This window comes from Maniola hyperantus, chromosome 9 (assembly GCF_902806685.2).
Source record: "Maniola hyperantus chromosome 9, iAphHyp1.2, whole genome shotgun sequence".
NCBI lineage: Eukaryota > Metazoa > Arthropoda > Insecta > Lepidoptera > Nymphalidae > Maniola > Maniola hyperantus.
The window spans coordinates 3,868,171-3,887,480 of NC_048544.1; the positions used below are offsets into that span (position 1 = coordinate 3,868,171).

At 36.8% G+C, this 19,310-nt stretch overlaps 1 protein-coding gene across 2 annotated transcripts in view; it reads left to right on the forward strand.

Moving 5' to 3' along the window:
* LOC117985098 (Krueppel-like factor 3) overlaps positions 1-18,578 on the forward strand; it is a 54,061-nt gene extending 35,483 nt beyond the window's left edge. For both annotated transcript variants that reach the window (XM_034971775.2, XM_069500726.1), the window contains 4 exons: positions 10,083-10,152; positions 10,924-10,998; positions 12,226-12,605; positions 13,731-18,578. In XM_034971775.2, the coding sequence (XP_034827666.1) occupies positions 10,083-10,152; positions 10,924-10,998; positions 12,226-12,605; positions 13,731-13,903 (698 nt within the window). In that variant the 3' untranslated portion in view covers positions 13,904-18,578. The remainder of the gene's footprint in view (positions 1-10,082; positions 10,153-10,923; positions 10,999-12,225; positions 12,606-13,730) is intronic.
* Positions 18,579-19,310: the final 732 nt, after the last annotated feature.

Sequence of the window (19,310 nt, forward strand, 5' to 3'; positions counted from 1 at the left end):
TTACAATAATATTTTTATTAGTTCAAAGTATAGTTTGTGCCCGCCCTTAGATTTTGTCGGCAAACAAATCAGAGGGCTAGATGTAGAGATTGCCCGACTTTTCTCGTAAAGTTACTACTACACCGTGTATAGGAAATGTTCACCGATATTAGAACCTTGGTCAGTTAGTTAGTGCAAGTAATTTCATTTAGACCGTTATTTAGAAAGTTTACTAAGTTACAGGTACATACTTACTGTATTGTTACTTTAATATACTATATATATATATATATATATATATATATATATATATATTTAATATTACTTTAATAAATCACTACCCCTATTATAAATGCGAAAGTGTGTTTGTTTGTTGCTTTGTCCTTCAATCGTGATTGAAGGACAAACCGCAGGTCGCAATGGAGCAACAGATCGACGTGATTTTTTGCATGGGTATAGTTTAAGACCAGTCCTGGAGAGTGACATAGGCTACTTTTTATCCCGGAAAATCAAAGAATTCTCACGGGATTTTTAAAAACCTAAATCCACGCGTACGAAGTCGCGGGCATGGCTGTACCAAATTTCGTCAAAATCGGTTGAACGGATGGGCCGTGAAAGGCTAGCAGACAGCCAGACAGACAGACAGACACACTTTCGCATTTATAATATTAGTATGGATATGGATTAGGTAGGTACTAGCGATCGGTCGCGGCTTCACTCGGCATAAATGTAAAACCTCTTTATTGCATATCCCGTGGGAATTTCGAAACATTTTATTTTCTTCCTTGTCTACATAACAAAAGGAACCTCGGCGCAAAGTTATTTAACTTGGTTTGGGCTGGGTTGTAGCTTTGTCTTTGTAGCTGGATGAGCCAGTCGATTTAGACAGCTTCCATCCACGGAGAACGACATAGGCATTACATTTTTTACCGGAAAAGCAGACTTTCTAAGGAATTTTGAAAAAACCAAAACTTACACAACCGTATTTTCTTATAAGGCCAAGTAGGTCCTGGTGGCCTACCTTTCTAATTACTATTAAACGTGATTATGGTAAAGGGCAAAATGTTACCATTAAAATTTATTTATGTTCGTCATTAGCCAACCTAGTTTTACATGACAGTCCACATTGATCGATTAATTAGGGAAGTATGTACGTTAATTGGAAACATAGCATCGAACAATTAAGAGGAACATTGGGGCCGATTCTCTTGTACACAATCTCTAAACTAAACTAAATTAACAGGTCTAAATCTAGTGCTATCCTTTTCCGCAAGCAACATTATGAAAGAGATAGCAATAGATTTAGACGTGCCATTTTAGTTTAGTTTAGAGATTGTGTACAAAGGAATTAGCCCCATTATACTGCCAATTTATAATACGTCCGGGTTCTAGGTAGTCGATGGGTGATACCACTGAAGTGAAAATAAAATATTATATCTATGGGTAATACTTACTTGTACCTATTAACATTTTCATTTAACCTCATGTTTACTAAGTACTAACATTTTATTTCACTTACTGGTTCCTATTAACATTTTCATTTACCTTCGTACCTACTAAGTACTAAGATTTCATTTAACCTACTCGTAGTTCGTACCTACTAACATTTTCATTTAACTTACTCGTACCTGCTAACATTTTCGTTTCACCTCGCACCTATACTAAGTACTAACATTTTTATTTAACCTACTCGTACTTACTAACATTTTCATTTAAACTACTCGTACTTACTAACATTTTCATTTAACCTACTTACGAGTAGGTTAGTAGGTAGGATGAACATTTTAGTAAAACTAAAATGTTCATTTAACTTCTTCGTAACTATTAACATTTTCATTTAACTTATTTGTACCTACTTATATTTTCATTTAACCTGCTCGTACCTACTAACATTATCATTTAACTTACTCTTACCTGCTAACATTTTTGTTTAACCTCGTACCTACTAAAATTTTCATTTAACATAGGTACTGCTACGACGTACTAAAATTTTGCATTTAATCTACTCGTGAGTCGTGCCTCTTAACATTTTCATTGAATCTAGTCATGCCTACATACCTACATAATAAATTTCATAAATTTCCATTATTGTTTTTAATAGGTATTCTAGTCTGTAAGGGGAGAGCACTGATGCCTATAACACGAGTGCACAACTTATTTTAGGCATCAGTGGCTTAACCTAATCTTGGCTGTAAATGAATTATTATTATTTATTTATTTATAAAGCGTGATGTGGAGAAGACCCGCGCTCTTCTGAGCCGGCCGGCGGTGATGGGTTGAGATGTTAAAAATAAGTATATTAGAGCCTGAGTAGGTATTATTGCTTCATTTGTAATCACTAATATTCATGTGAACAGCAAGAATCCAGCTCGCCTAGTCACATGCTAGTCTAACAAACGTTAAATTGAATTACGGCATGTTACAGCGAATTCGACATTGATTGCGATTCGTGATACGTCCGGAATTCAGTTCGGCTTATGTAAATGATCGCGCGATCCGACGCACGATATCCTATACTCGTTTAATAGGCGTAAGGTTTGAGCCAATTTTGGCTTAAATTCCACATACCTGAGTCTTCCTAGAAAGGAAGATAAAATATTTTGTTTTACCTTCGTCGTCTGACGTCGGATAAAAAGATTTTGAAAAATATTTAAACGACTAGCTGATGCCCGCGACTTTGCGACTTCGCGATTAGGTTTTTTTTATTTTCCAGGATAAAAATATGTCACTCTCCAGGTCTTTTACTATATCTATGCGAAAAATCACGCCAACCCGGTCTTTTACTATATCTATGCGAAAAATCACGCCAACCTGTCGCTCCGTTGCGACGTGATTGAAGGACAAACCAACAAACAAACACACTTTTGCATTTATAAAAATTGTACTGATTTGATTACTGCATAATTTATGCACCTATAGTTCTAAAGTTTATTTGCCATAGGATCAACGGTTTACCGTATACGGTACCTACGGTACGGTAGGTATACACTATACAAGCGGCCGAGACGTGAAGTAAATGTAGACCAAGTCAGTAGCACGTAGTTACATTTGACCGCTAACCTCTAAACTGACGTTAAAAGTTCAAGTACTTAAAGCGATACTTCGCGCCCGAGCATAGGCTCCTACTCTATAAGGCGCAAGTCCGCCCTCACATGGAGTACTGCTCCCACCTTTGGGCTGGAGCACCCCAGTACCAACTCCTTTCATTTGATCGGATCCAAAGGCGGGCTGTTCGACTTGTGGACGATCCCAAACTAACCGGCTCGTTGAAAAGCCTGGAGCACCGCAGAGACGTTAGCTCTCTATGCGTGTTCTATCGCCTGTATAATGGGGAGTGCTCTGAAGAGCTTTTTGACCTCATTCCACCCTCTTTTTTCTACAACCGCACCGCGCGCCACCGTAAGGAATTTCACCCTCACCATCTGGGTGTCTGGTGCACTTCGACCGTCCGCTGCGCCAGATCCTTCTTTCCACGCACGTGCAAACAGTGGAACCAACTCCCATCGGCGGTGTTCCCACTAGATTATAACATGGGGTTATTCAAGGGGCGGACCAACAAATTCCTAAAAGGCCGGCAACGCATCGGCGGCTCCTCTGGTGCTGCAAATGTTCATGGGCGGCGGTAATCACTTAACATCAGGTGACCCGCCTGCTCGTTTGCTCGCTATATCTATTTAAAAAAAAAAGTATTATGTATTTACAATTAGGTTATAAGGCTTAGTTTTTCGTTAACACTTCTCCTGGGCAATACCGATTTGCTAGTACACGTACAATGTAACACTATATCTATCTATCCACACGCGATCGAAACTTCCAAAATTTTAGAGTCCATATCGAAATGTTGTAAATGAAAGTTCGCCCTTCCAGCATCAGTTTTCTCCTCCAATTTTAATATGGGTACCTTCAAGTGAAGAGTGAATAGGCATGTTTTTGGCAAACGCGCTCCATCTTAGGCAGCATCATCATTTGTCAACAGGTATGATTGCAGCCAAGCGCTAGTCTATAAATTAAAAAAAAAGACTAGTAATTTACAGTAAACTTCTTATTCGGCGATAGCAACAGATCGCCCGGTAAATGTAGTCTCTTCCCATCGTGTAATAAAAACAAGATTTACCTCTGCCGGAAACCAAACCCGTAGTCTCCGTTCCCTACTGTAATTATTGCGAATGCGGCTTGGCTAGTTTTGTTTTGCCTGAGGAAGACCCCGCCTATTTCCTTCAAAAAAGTAGTCAAGTACGTACGAGTGTGTAGGTAGGTACCTATACCTATACGGTATACCTATATATCTGTATCTATGAATACTAACGTATAGTTCCCGACAGGTCGACTGCAGGGCAATCAGGGTGGAGACGCCCCGCATACCCGCACAGCCCCCGCGCTTACCCGGTGCGGGACACCGCGGGGGCTGTGCGGGTATGCGGGGCTTTTCCACCCCGATTGCCATCTCCACCTGTCGCGTACTATACCTTTAAGGCAAGAGTGAATAGGATAAGCATCTCCTAAGCTAGCGCGCTCCAACCTACTCATCATTGCTAAGTTTCCATAAAGCATGATTGTCGTCAAGCACAGGCCTATATCTTGTATTTTAAAAAAATCATGATGTTTGCCCATAAAATAATTTCTATAAGTAAGTACCTATTTACTATGTACGATGGTACTATGTACTAAATGGCAGAATTATACAAGCTATGTACTAGAACCTCAGAGCTGACTGTATTGTACAAACGTAAACTTATCATCAGCTAAATAGCAGTCAAGTGTCAACTGCCAAAGATACGAGTATCTCCTACCTTCTACCTTTCTCTTTATTATAATTGTAATAATTTCATGCAAATAGGTAGGCAATAGGCATAGGCAATGTCACTTGATATACTTAAGTGCCCGTGTTGATATTATTCAAACTAAACAGTCACTGCAGTGCTCCGACACTAATTATTTGTAAGTTAGGTGCTATTTAAGCGTTTACTTGAAATGGGATAAAATTGAAATCTGTGATACGGTGACGAGCGAAGCGGAAAGCGACTCGTAAGCTCGTACCTCTTCAGGGCCTTGTAGCAAGAAAATCACGTCTTGTCAACGATACCACTGGACAAATTGCCCCCCCAAGTTTACGAACTTGCAAAGCGAAAAATTAAATTAAATTAGAGATAGACGTATAATGTAAATATTTCAAGAAAGTAAATAGATGACTTTTACTAACACACTATGCAAACGTTTTTTAGTCCTTTTTAAATAACTTTAGTTCCTCCTCGCCTCTTCACAGAATCAATCTATCCATTGGGTAATCGAATGAAAATACCCCTACAGTAGTTTCTGAGATTAGCACGACAAAACAAACAAACTTGGTGGAAGGACACAGAAGCCTACTCAGTTATGAGTCTTTACTCTTAAATATTATCAATCTCCAATCTCCTAAAAGTATATTCACTATCCTTACCCTAACCATTCTAAGTTCGGATTAAGTTATAAATAAGCACCAAGTCGGCACTAACAAGGTTGTTAATCATACTATACATAATAATAGCTATTGTCACATGGTTTTGCTATTAAACGGGAGATTGCGTAAATTCGGCTTGAGAATATTTCGTTTGTATGTATATTTCATGAATCATGCATTTACTGCAACCTTACTCTGCATGAGTAAACCAACTCCACCAACACGATTGGCTGAAAAAATTATTAAAAACTAGATGATGCCCGCGGCTTCGCCCGTATGGATTTAGGTTTTTAAAAATCTCGTGGGAACTCTTTGATTTTCCGGGATAAAAAGTCCTTCCCCGGAATGCAAGCTATCTCTGTACCTTATCAAAATCGATTGAACGGATGGTCCGTGAAAAGATAGCCGACAGACAGACAGACACACTTCCTAATTTATAATGTTAGTATGGATTTAAATCACCTCCGACACGTCAAGATTGCCATGATATTGCATTGTAGTCGGGATCGAGTCCATAAGACAAAGGCAACTGATATCAAAATCAATTGTTTAACATTTGGTACAGTGGTAGCCCGCATCGCGGATATTTATATAGGCAACTTTTTATCCCGAAAAATCAAAGAGTGCCCACGAGATTTAAAAAACGGAATCTACGCAGAGGAAGTCGCGGGCATCATCTGCTTAGTAGAAAATAAACACTCAGTAAAAATTTCAACTCTCTACCTATAACGGTTCATGAGATACAGCCCGCTGACAGACAGATGGACCGCGGAGGCATTTTAATAGGGTCCCGTTGGCACCTTTTGGTCTTTTGAGCATGGGACCCTAAAAATTAGTAGGTATTGAGCTATTTCAACTATGGCAAGCACTGACTGCTTTTTAAGTAGTAGAAATAATATCGCAATACCACTACCCAGCTTTTGTATAACCATTAAGTAGATTAAAATAGATAGTCTTAGACTTAGAACATTAAAGGATAAAAGGAAACATTATAGGAATTATAGCGGTCATAATAGGTAACAAATGAGCTAAGTAACACCTGAGATACATATCTAGAAACTAGAATTCATGCTCGCGCCCCGTCAAAGCTATGCTATTTAAAGATTTTTCATGTATGACAAACCGGCTTTACTCGCGTGTTTAGTCGACGTTAGCCCGACTAGTTTCCAGTGAGTGTCATACATGTATGACGGAAATCACTCACGATAGTTTAAATGCTAAAATATTTAAAGACTAGCTTATGCTCGCGACTTCGCCGGCGTGGACTACACAAATTTCAAACTCCTATTTCACCCCCTTAGGGGTTTAGTTTTCAAAAACCCTTTCTAAGCGAATGCCTATATACGTCATAATAGCTATCTGCATGCCAAATTTCAGCCCGATCCGTGCAATGGATTGAGCTGTGCGTTGATAGATCAGTCAGTCAGTCAGTCAGTCACCTTTTCCTTTTATATATTTAGGTTCTAACGGTATACTTGTCTACTATTCGATTCTATCTATATTACCCATTCCTCCGAGTTTCTTGCTGGTTCTTCTCGGTAAGAACGGCATTCCGAACCAGTGGTAAATTAAACTAGTTGACGATTCAAAAGCACTTGTAAAAGTTTACTTGAATAAAAATCTATTCTATTCTATTCTATTCTATTTGCCTACGCCAACTGTTTGCAGCGAAACAGAAGCGACACAGCCGCAAAACTGTCGCGATACAGTACGTCGCTGGCCCGTGTCACAGTTCAAAAGTGGGAACTTCTAACAAAACGTCGAGGCTTCGACATAAATGCGTCAAATCTGTCTGTGTGTCTGTCTGTCTATCTGCTAGCTGTTCACGGCCCAGCAGTTTAACCGATTTTGATGAAATTTGGAACAGAATTAGCTTACACCATAGGGTTCTTTTTATCCCGGAAAATTAAAAAGTTCCTATGGGATTCTTAAAAACCTAAATCCATGCGGACGAAGTCGCGGGCATCATCAAGTCACATAAAGATGGCGCAGTCCGTCACTAACTTGCAGTGTTTTACATAAAAGACTCGCACTTGACCGGTTTTATGAACAATAAACTCACCCTCCCGATATTAGATTTTATATGTAGGTATAGATTAACATTCTGTTCAAGTATTTATACGACCTCTATTTACTAATTATTTTAAGCTTATTTAGTGGTTTAACGCATCATACGACATCGAAAGTTAATAGTGACGTTGTGAGTGTATTTTTCCGAACAGCTCGTAAAGTTCCAGCGAAAAGAATAAAAAAGAGGGTAGTTTGCTACTGCCCATGACAGCTCGAACTTTATCTCTCGTAGCACCGCAGTCCCGTCCCGTGCAATTGGGTTGAAATATCGACAAATAAAAAACACCAAATTAATCGTGGTTAATTAACCTACCCGTTATCTACATTAAAATAGACCACTATTTAACCTGTGATCTCATATTAAGTAAGCTCGTGCTCTAACCATTAAACCATCGGTCACTACTGAATGTCGTAATAGGTAAGTTTCTTAAGACCGTACTGGAATTGCTAACACCGAATATGCTCGTATATTTTAAGCGTAATTGTCGACTGTGAGTGTGAGAATCGGTTTAGTTGTGTTGTTCATTTTGAATTTAACTTAACTAATGATATTACTGTATTTAGTCATCATTTAGCATTAATCTAGGTCTTTACGACCTAAACGAAAACTTGTTTAAGTAAAGATGAAGCTTAATCATTTACTTACTCCTTACTCAGAATTACACTTTTCCTTGTATCCCACTTCTGATGTTTTTTGATAGTAGTTGATGAAGCTGTTGAATGATTGAGTTTGTTAAAACACCATTGAGAATTTGGAAATTGAATCCTAAGCCAGGTTTTAAGAGTCAAATATTTTACCGGACTTTTCATGGGATTTTTTTTTGCCCCGACTTGATGAGGTTTATATAGGTTCTTACGTCCCGGTCAGTAAAATTTTGTTTTTCAATTGTATAAATAAGTTAGAATTTAAGACTGGAACATGAGCGCGACTGCAGCCGAGTGCAAACATAATAATATTTGTGAAGGTCAGGATGGCCCATGAAGTGCTGGAAAACTGATGAAATATCTTCCAAATAATTGTACCTAAATTGTACTAATTAGTACCTTGATCAATTAAATAATGTGTTAGTACAGAATAAAATGTTTTGAAAGCAAAAATATGGAAATGAGGGCAACCAGCGCAACATTTTGTTTATAAAGTTATTTAGAAATGAGAATATCATGGTGACATCAGTTTTTATCAGTAAACTAGCTGCCCTGGCGAACTTCGTACCGCCAAACAGTCGATTCTTTTTCAGGATTTTAAAAAAAAATCTCTCGTAAGAACCATCCTCGTACTTCAAGGAATATTAAGAAATTTTTTGATTCATTGTACTATATATAGCTCATTTTTTATATATAGGTAAAAGCGTGAACGCAGCGAATGCGAAATTTTATAAATTTTTTCCAAAAAAAAAATTGGTATAAATTTAAGAACGGGTTATTTAAAAATATTTCGCTTCATGCCTGGGTTTGAACTTTGAAACCCAAACCACTCCTTTACGCTTGCCTACGGCCATGCTGCATTGTATTTCAATAGGAGAAAAATTGTTGAAGTATTACTTGTGTTAAACAAGGTGATTCAATATTTTTAGGGTTCCGTACCTCAAAAGGAAAAACGGAACCCTTATAGGATCACTTTGTTGTCTGTCTGTCTGTCTGTCCGTCTGTCTGTCAAGAAACCTACAGGGTACTTCCCGTTGACCTAGAATCATGAAATTTGGCAGGTAGGTAGATCTTATAGCTGACATTTGGGGAAAAATCTTAAAACCGTGAATTTAGGGTTATATCACACAAAAAAAAAAAAATTTGGGTCATGAACTAATAATTAGTATTTTCAATTTTCGAAGTAAGATAACTATATCAAGTGGGGTATCATATGAAAGGTATTCACCTGTACATTCTAAAACAGTTTATTTTCTATTTTTATGCATCATAGTTTTTGAATTATCGTGCAAAATGTTGCAAAATACGACTGTACTACGGAACCCTCAGTGCGCGAGTCTTGACTCGCACTTGGCCGGGTTTTTTTATTAATAAGCACGTGTAATTTTCTAGTTAGGTTTAGCATTGCGTGAAAAACGAAATTACCAGGAGTGCATAGCGTAACAAGAGCTGAAAAGCCTAAACAGATTTGATTAACAAATGAGTTTTTAGCGTGTCTCTACAATGTTGCGAACCAGCAATTAGTTCTTATTATGTAAATCTATACAATCAGACATTATTCGAAACCTTGTCACGTTCGTTGTGGTAGAAAAACTATCCTAATTCTTATTTTATTGATGGGTATCTTGCGATGATGGCAAGATAATTATGTAATAATTAATTAATCTCTGAGATTAATTAATGATTACATATTCATTAATTTTATACAAACGGCACAGGTACCCATTTTGTGTTGCTAAGTAATCGCGTAACTGCCTACATTTTTGGAGTTCCGTATTAAAATTCTAGTTATTCCAGCTCCTCTGTTCATCCGTCTGTAATTGTCACAACCATTTGTTCAAAAACTATTGAAACTGTAAAGTTGCAATTTGGCACAGTTACCTATAGAAAACGTTTTATGCATATAGGCGTAGGTACATACACTTTTAATGAAATGTTTGTTTATTTACAGGTACCAGCATCCCAACTTCCTCGAAAATCATCAAAGCAGAAGAATCTACGTCTACCCAAATTCATTTCGAGTAAGTTTAAACTGGTTTTTTTTACTTCTTGTAAACAAGTCAAAATTGTGAGCTGAAATCCGAGTAATTATAACTACAGTTCGCGACAGGTCGAGATGGCAGTCGGTATGAGGCGGGGGACGGACTATGCCGCACTGTGCGGGTATGCGGGGCGTCCCCACCCCGATTGCCATGTCGACCTGTCGCGTACTAAAACTGCTCTTAAAAATATTGCAACTACTGCAACTATTTTTGGAATCAACACAACATTCTCCATATAATATTTATTTCACAGTATAATCCTTAAATGGTTTTCATTTCAATGAATCTGATTAATCCATAATTAATATTATAAATTCGAAAGCGTATTTGTCTGTCTGTCCTTTACGAACCTTTTTACGAACTATCCACTCAACCGATTTTGACGAAATTTGGTACAGAGATAGCTTGCATCCCAGAGACGCACATAGACTTTTGTCCTGAAAAATCAAAGAGAGAGATTTAAAAAAACCCTTATTAAATTTACCGGAACGAAGTCGCGGGCATCATCTAATTTGAAACCTAGCTTATTCCCGCGACTTCGTCCACGTGGACTACACAATTTTCAACCCCCTATTTTACACCCTTAGGGGTTGAATTATCAAAAATCCTTTCTTAGCGAATGCCTACGTCATAATAGCTATCTGTATTCCAAATTTTAGCCCGATCCGAGCTGTGCGTTGATAGATTAGTCAGTCAGCTATTATTTTCTGCTGCGTACCTTCTATAACGAGAATATATTATGTATTTCAGATCAAGTCACGAATTACCAAGAATTAAAATAGGTCCCGACCTTCGGAGCGCTAGAAAACTGAAAAACGTTAACAGGTAATTTACATTAACTTCCATCCATCACAATTATATAATTGAGTTACTAGAATTATTCTAATTGTAGTTATCCCAAAAAAAAATCGTGTACATGAACTACTTTTACTTGTTTGTATTAAGAAAACATAAACACAAACATGTGAACGTTCTCATATCTATGGAAAAGTGCTCAATTTATTTTATGATATTTAATAAATCAACTAGATCTTTATTTTGCATGCCTAGTTAAAACGGTTACGCACTCATCCGATCCGAGTACGTGAAAATACGTTCCGAAGTAGTCATAGAACTATTTGTATGGTAGCTCACGCACTAGATTCAACTTCCGTCTACCGTGAGAATATCTCAGATGTGCCACGGATGTAAATCTGACGTAGATATGTCAAAGATGTCCATTGGACAGCTTGGATTTCGATCAGAGATCGGATTAGTGCGTGAGCAATATCCAATTCAGTCAGAGTTTTTTATATATGTACGTATTTTCACGGATTCGGATCGGATGAGTACGTAACCGCTCTTCAGATATTTTATCCTGAAAACTCTTTCTTGTAAAAAAATTATTTTTGCTAATGATTCGGCTTTCACCTGAACTTAAGGACACAAAACAGGAAGATGGGTCTGAACCACAGACAATTCAACCTCAAGAGTACAAGGTTTTGCATGAAAACAAAATTGTAAAATGTTGGCGGGGGACAGGGGAGAATGCTTTGTTGTGATTGGTGGACTCAAAAGTCACGTAATCAAGACAATAAGAGGAATGAGGATACCGAACGGGCGTGGGCCGACTTTTACGCTAAGCAACTGCCTAAGCTTGGCGATCGGGTGTGTCCGGCTATTAGGCGTCTATAATGTGGTGGTCTGTGGTTTGACCTAAGAAACCTTTCTGGATCTCTATATTCGCCTATATTACAATGAAATTAAAATTTCTTTCAAGATACATGCAAGTTTTCTCCCGACAAAGTGGTTAATTCGTCTCTAAACTAATATGGCAGGTCTATATGTATTGCTCACGGCCGAAAAGGGCAGGTATCATTAGATTTAGTTGTCTTAGAGATTTTGTACAACAGAATTAGCCACATTGTCTTGTACAGAAAAGCATGCGATGAAGTACTTGTATAAAAATAGCAAAGTTTAGTACAGTTGTTGAAAATTCATAAATAGAAATATTACCTAAGTAGTAAGTACTTATTCAATAGATTATAATTCTATTACTTTCTTTATTTCTAGATTCAAACAGCCTCAACCACTACAAACTACGCAATCGCTCTCAACTTCTATGGAACTCTCGAACAAGCCATTTTTCCCTCCAATTTTACCTTTCACGATTCCACACAACCAGATGAAACCAAATCTACCCGCTGACATGGGAATAAAAAACTTTTTGCTCAATACCGCTCTACAAAACGCCTTGACGGACTCCCTTAGTGAACTATCTCAGAGAAAGTATAATAAAATGGAGGTAGTTAAAAAAGAAAGTGACGCAGATAATAAAGAAAGTGCGAACGAGGAACAAAGTCGAAGGAGGTTACATAAATGTGATGTCGTTGGGTGCCTGAAGGTGTACACTAAAAGTTCGCACCTGAAAGCGCATAAACGCACACATACAGGTCAGTATTAACATACTTGTTGGCTTTTCAAGTATTCATCATCATCACGATCAAACCTGATCAGATTACGTATAACGTTGCAGTAGCGATGCTGTCGCTACAGTTACGCGACAGTTCATAGATTGTCCGATAGAGGGTGAACTAGAGCTCGATTGCTGTCTCCCTTCTTCTTCTTCTTACTTTGCTTTGTGGCTATTGTTGTTTCTCTGTAGCCGCTGTAAAGCGAGTTTTAGATTAGCAATAAAACTTGCAGAAGTTAACTTCCGCAAGCTATTTCTACCGTGTAAACAGTCACGGCAAGCTCACTTCCGCAAGTTTTGTAACTTGCTGGATTTGCCGCAAGTCATAGAGGTATGTTCATGTACAATATTGCTCGTAGTGTAAACAATTCTGCAAGTAATTGCGGAATAACTTGCAAGAAGTTCTTGCTAGTCTAAACCTCGCTTTACGTGTGACGTTTGACAGCAATGATCGCGAGATTTACGGCTGTCGCAAGCCTGTCGCGAGATACGTACCTAATCACCCCGCCACGCCGCGCCGGTCTCCTGTCAGAGTGCGAAGGGTTTTTAGTTTGATAACCATTTTAAATAATCGATTTAACTAAATAAATACGTCAAATTACCTACGTCAAATGTTTATGACGTCACATCTATGTATTTCATACAAGCTCCATTACTTAGCGAGCGTTTTGTTGTTTGATAAAAAGCTGCTGATTTGACTAGTAGGCATCATCCCTATTGAAACTAGTTAGTAATTACTAACAAAAAACTTCTTCCACTCAGTTTTGGCATCCATCAACGTATTGTCCACCCCTTTTACACGCATTTCAGGCAATCCGTCCACCTTTTCTTTGGTCGTCTTCTCCTCTTTTTCCTTCCACAATGCATATTTAACATTCTTCTAGTGACATGGCTTTCTTACCTCCGCATTATATGCCCATACCATGTCAGCCTATTACCCCTCATCTTTTCTACCACTGGCGCTTCCCCTTACTTTCAAACTTCGCCTTATATTATTCATTCCTAATCTTATTCATCCTTGTCACACTACACATCCATCTCAACATTCGCATTTCAGTCGCTTACTATAATTAACTAAGATAACAAGAATATTTTCGTATTGTAGGTGAAAAGCCCTACAGTTGCGGGTGGGCAGGCTGCGGGTGGCGGTTTGCCCGCTCGGACGAACTGACGCGACATACCCGCAAACACACCGGCCACCGCCCCTTCGCCTGTCCGCTGTGCCGCCGGGCGTTTGCGAGGTCCGACCATCTCACCCTGCATATGAGGAGACATTAAAGGTTTGGACAAACAAAGCGCGAGAAAATGAACGAGAATAAAACCCGCGTGTTCGATTTAAGGAGCAGGCGAACAAAACGGTGTAATTGCATAAAATTAAACTTTACAGGAATAAAAACTGAATGAAAACTGTTGAAACTTTACTGTTTTTGATCGAAATCACGAACTTTGGACTCAATTAGCAGTACAAAACAGTAGAATGCCGCATTGTCGCATACGCTATATCGCTTCGGCGTAAAAGAGCCTTTTGACTGTAGACTGTCATATACGATTATTTAAAAATTGAAATCATGATGATTTGGATATTGTATAGATTTTTTAGCTCCTAGGTTCCTAAATTATTACACCATAAATTAATGGGAACTATAAAAAAAAGGATTGTTACCTTTCCTCTTCATATTGAGTCCCGCAAATCGCTAATGCGCGTGGCCGCCATTTTAGTGACGTCAGCACTAGGCTGAAGTTTCGAGCTGATGGTACTCGTATATTTTTATTTCGGCAGACGTCAAAATGACGTCATTTCGATGTTAATGAGACATGGTTCCTGCGCATTAGCAATTTGCGGGACTTAGGTACTTTTAGCTTAAGGATGATTGTTTTATTTTTTTTATCTGATAATGTGGATACGTAGGTACTGTAAAGTACTTACCCCTAAAATTAGTAATATAGTTTTATACTAGTATATTACATTTAATGTACCTGTGACTTAAAGTCAGACACGAGTTTCTTATTTTTTTACATTAGTTTAACGTTTATAAGATTTTTTAGTGTAAGAAACATTTTGTGGCATTATTTTGCACTTAACGGCCAGTAAACCTATACATTTATGAGATATTTTTAATAGTATTGTAAGGATTAAAGTTTTATTAGTAAATAGTTTTTATTTAGAAGAATGATAGTCACCAAGTAAGGTGAAATTTTTGAAATTTTAGAGTTCATGAAGTAAATTGGGTGATCAATGAGTGCATCCACACTGCAGTAACTTTTAGAGTAACGTTTTGCAACATAATAATATGGCAACTTTTTATTATTTCTGTAAGGAGCGTTCTATTTTATCGAACATTAACCTTAACAGAATCGCAAAAAAAGTCTAATCTAATCTTATCCCAATTTACTTCCTGGGCTTTATTATTATGCAGTGCCCGGCAAACAACTCAAGTTGTCGTGAGTATTGACGCGATTGGCTGGCGAATGGCGAGTGCACGCGCATTGCACATTGGTTGATACGTCGACTTTCGCTTCTCGGATTCGCCAACTTTTTCCAACTACGCTGTTATAGGTCCTAGTTGTTTGCCGGGCAATATACTTATGTTTTAGACATTATGATGCTCAAAAGAATTGTTCCACGAAAGATACAGGGCAACGGTGGCAATATTAGATAAAAAGTATTATCTATAAGTTTTTACAGTTTTTTAAGTGTCCTTATTAAGTTATAAGAATTTACGGTGTTTTAGTTTAAGTGGAGTCTATTTCATTTTTACTATTTTTAAAATATTTTTGCGCCTATGAGATGAATCACAAACGTGATTACATTACATCTATTTTCTTTAGCATAATTAAAAGGTATCTAAATGTCTCTAAGATATTATTATCTGAGGCCCTAGTGAAACATTTCAATTTAACGGTATATGTAGGCTGATGCCGAAAAACCAGCATCAATCATTATTACAATCGCAATTGTTGTGATTGGCTGAATTTATGCCATTCTTGTTGCAACAATGCATTGTAGCTGTCATTTTATTTATTTATTCAGATACAAGTTAGCCCATGACTGCAATCTCACCTGGTGGTAAGTGATGATGCAGTCTAAGATGGAAGTGGGCTAACCTGGAAGGGGTATGGCAGTTTTCGCATCCATCTTAGATTGCATCATCACTTACCACCAGGGGAGATTGCAGTCAAGGTTAAAACTTGTATCTGAATAAAAAAAATAAAAAATTGTGTGTTTTTTAAGTCAGCTAAGGAAAACTAGATTACAATTTTTATGAAATCCAAACAAATATTCGTCGTTGACGATTTTGTATATTTATCTGTTAAGTGTTGTGTTTCTAAAGTTTATAGAAAGTACTTAATATATTGCTATTTATAAATCCATAACTTGTAAACCTGTAGATAGTCTAAGAAACTATTACTTTATTAGGCTTAAGAAGCATCAATATTGTAAGTTTACATAGAATATTAGTTACTTTAAACAATTTGTTTGCACGATTTTAAAAAAACAATTAATTCCATGCAAAAGTGTGCGAGTGCCTTTATAAATTTTAGGTATAGTCCGTATTGAACTTATATTTTAAAACTAGCTATGAAAATGCTATCCTTTTTGACAATGTCCCCTGCGGAAAAGGATAGCACTCTTTTTATACTTGTCAATTTTAAGTTTAGAGATCGTGTACAATCGAATTAGCAACTATGCCTCCAATCCGGTCGTAGACGAATCTCTAATTAATGGATCGAAGGGCCCGCACTGCGAAAAAATCTATTTTTTGAACACAATTTTGTAACAATAGAATCATATCATACACGCATTTGTTTGATATGAATTGAATGTGATCAAAATTTTTGTGCTATTTTCTGCAGTGCAGACTTACTCTAAAAGTACTGGAGGGAAGTTAGTATAGGGCTCTCTCTGTTACGTAATACCATACAAATGACAAAGACAAAAAAACATATTGGGCGTTAACCATTTTGAGTGGCTAACCAATCAGAAACGAACCTATATTTTCTGTACTACTCTTAGAGAACTCTCTGTATCGAAAAACATTCAAATTCAATTCAAAAATATAGTTTAGTTTTTGATTGGATGGTGGTTAATGACACCAACCAATCACCATGCTTATCGCCTTCAGAGTATTTTGTCTTTGTCATTTGTATGAGATTACGTAACAGAGAGAACCCTATACTTACTTCTCTCTGCGGATATAGTAAACAGAACCTGGGCCCAAAGTGTTTTTCTTCGCACTCTGAACAAAATAGATATTTAATACAAACTGTAGTATAAGTCAATGTTTATAATGTCACAGAGAGTGATTTATTATGATAATTAATACATAAGAACTAGTATTAAAAGGTATTTGGGGCCAGTATTTTTTGAAATTACTTAACGAGTATTGTGTCGAATATAATAAGCAAAAAGTGTTAAAAATTAAAAAGAAACTATAAAAATGTTGATCTCAAATTGGATATTCCTTTCTCTTTAAATCGATCTCAATTCAATATTTATTGTTTACTACTCAAATAATATAAATTATGTATTTTTATCAATCAGGAAAAGTTATTGAAGGCAAATAAAGCTGCAGATATATTAGTGTGTTGTGGTGTGTATCGACGCGACTCCAGAACACATTGGGCCAGTGCGTTCGGCCAGTGTAGCACAATGTGTAAACGCTGTTTGAGAATTGTGCCAAGATCCTTTGCTTTTGGCCGCAATTACACCTGTAAGTTTTATTCACGTATGAAGCTTACATAATTAACCTGCGCCAAATTTACTAATGTTAACACTCTTATCAAAATAAGTGTCATTTACCTTAGCAAATTTGTTGTCAATTAATAGGGTATTTTACCCTTTTTTGATTTGATCATCGCGATCATCGAGCGACTACGCTACCTGCCAACCTTTTAGGTTCATGAGCGGTCATGACGTCACACAGGTATTGGGTTTTCTTAGTGAAATACATTACAATTTCAATCCATGTGACGTCACAGTCGGAATTAACATGGCGGCTACGATATCATGCGCTTTGGATATTTGTAGAACAGATAAAAAAAGAAAATCATTAAAATGAATTGTAAATTTAATTATTTATAATTTTTAAAATGAACTTAACATTTTTCGATTGGTTATTGCTAATAATATCTTGTTTATACATTTTTAAACTTTTTCTCGCTTGGTACTACGCTGGTTTCTACTTACGTAAGTAAATCTTACAGGTGTAATCGCGGCCTTTATCTTCTTCTGCTTGGTCACATTATTCATAACTGAGAGTTTCAATTTATTTGGATATATTATAACTACAGAGAGGAGGAGAACCCAATTTTTTCCCCAAGATTAGTGTTAAAATGTAATGCTCCAATCGGTGGATCGTCGCAACACGCCACAAAACTGTGTGTGAGCCTTAATAATTTGTTTATGACTTCATAAATAACAATCTATATTTGTAATAGTCAATAGTATAGTTCATACAACATGACTCCTACACGCGCCATTTTAACTCTATGGGTCAACTATCATGTCAAAACTACGGTTCATCTAAGGACTATAATCGTGAAACATCATGAAATTGAAATTTGACACAAAAAGTTAAAATGGCGCGTGAGGGGTTAAATTTTATGCGTTACATAAAAACAAATTTGTTTTAATATGTATAAAAACAAATATGTTCTTAATATGTATAAAAACAAATATGTTTTATACTATTGAATAAATATTTTTTTAAACTTTTCTTAAAAAAGTTCATAAAACTATACAGACTTCAAAATCTTTTTCTCAATTAACATGATGCGAATAAAGTTGCCTTAGTAGTGAGTAAGTTCGAAGAATCCTGTAGATTATAAATAGATTAACCCAGCATTTTGCCGGCCAGTAAAAACATTTTTTTTTTGATTACAACATAAGATTCCTATTTACATGTTTTGCACTTTTTTAATAAGATAATATTCAAGTGGACGTCAAAACTATGTATAAAAATCTGTATTTTTTATTCGGTAATTTATAATTTTTAGGGTTCCTTACCTCAAAAGGAAAAAGGAACCCTTATAGGATCTCTTCGTTGGTCTTTAATTTATCGTGCAAAATGTCGAAAAAATACGGCTGTAGTACCGCGGACCCTCGATGCGCGAGCCCGACTCGTACTTGGCCGGTTTTTTAAATTACATAATTCAATTTTTTCAGTTTTTTTATTGTTTTTTGAAATTACTGGAACACGAAGTCAGATTTGTACTTTCAGTCGTTTTCGTAGTTTTGACCGTCCTTTACTTTTAATATTTGAAAAATGACAATAAAATAAAATTTGTATGCCATACAAATCTTAATAAAAAGTTATTTTTCCTATAAAGCGTGGTTTTATTTATTTTATTAGCGTTTAAATTTAATGTTAATTGAAAAGTATGCAAATGAAGCAATGACTCGCAACTCGCAAGACTTGCAGACAGACTTCGCTGATTCGATGCGATCGAATCCATGTCTTGTCAACTACACCACTGTACGACACCATCGCTGACTATAACCAACGTTTTTTCAAACGTAGAACTTCACGAGTCAGCGATGATGACCTTACAAAAATACAAGACGTGCTCGAATCGGTGAATAGTGTCGCACGCTTTTTTAATATTGAAAAATAAATAAATGAATGAAGTTATTTTTCATTCAATTGCCTTTCCTACCGAGAAGAACCAGCAAGAAACTCGGCGG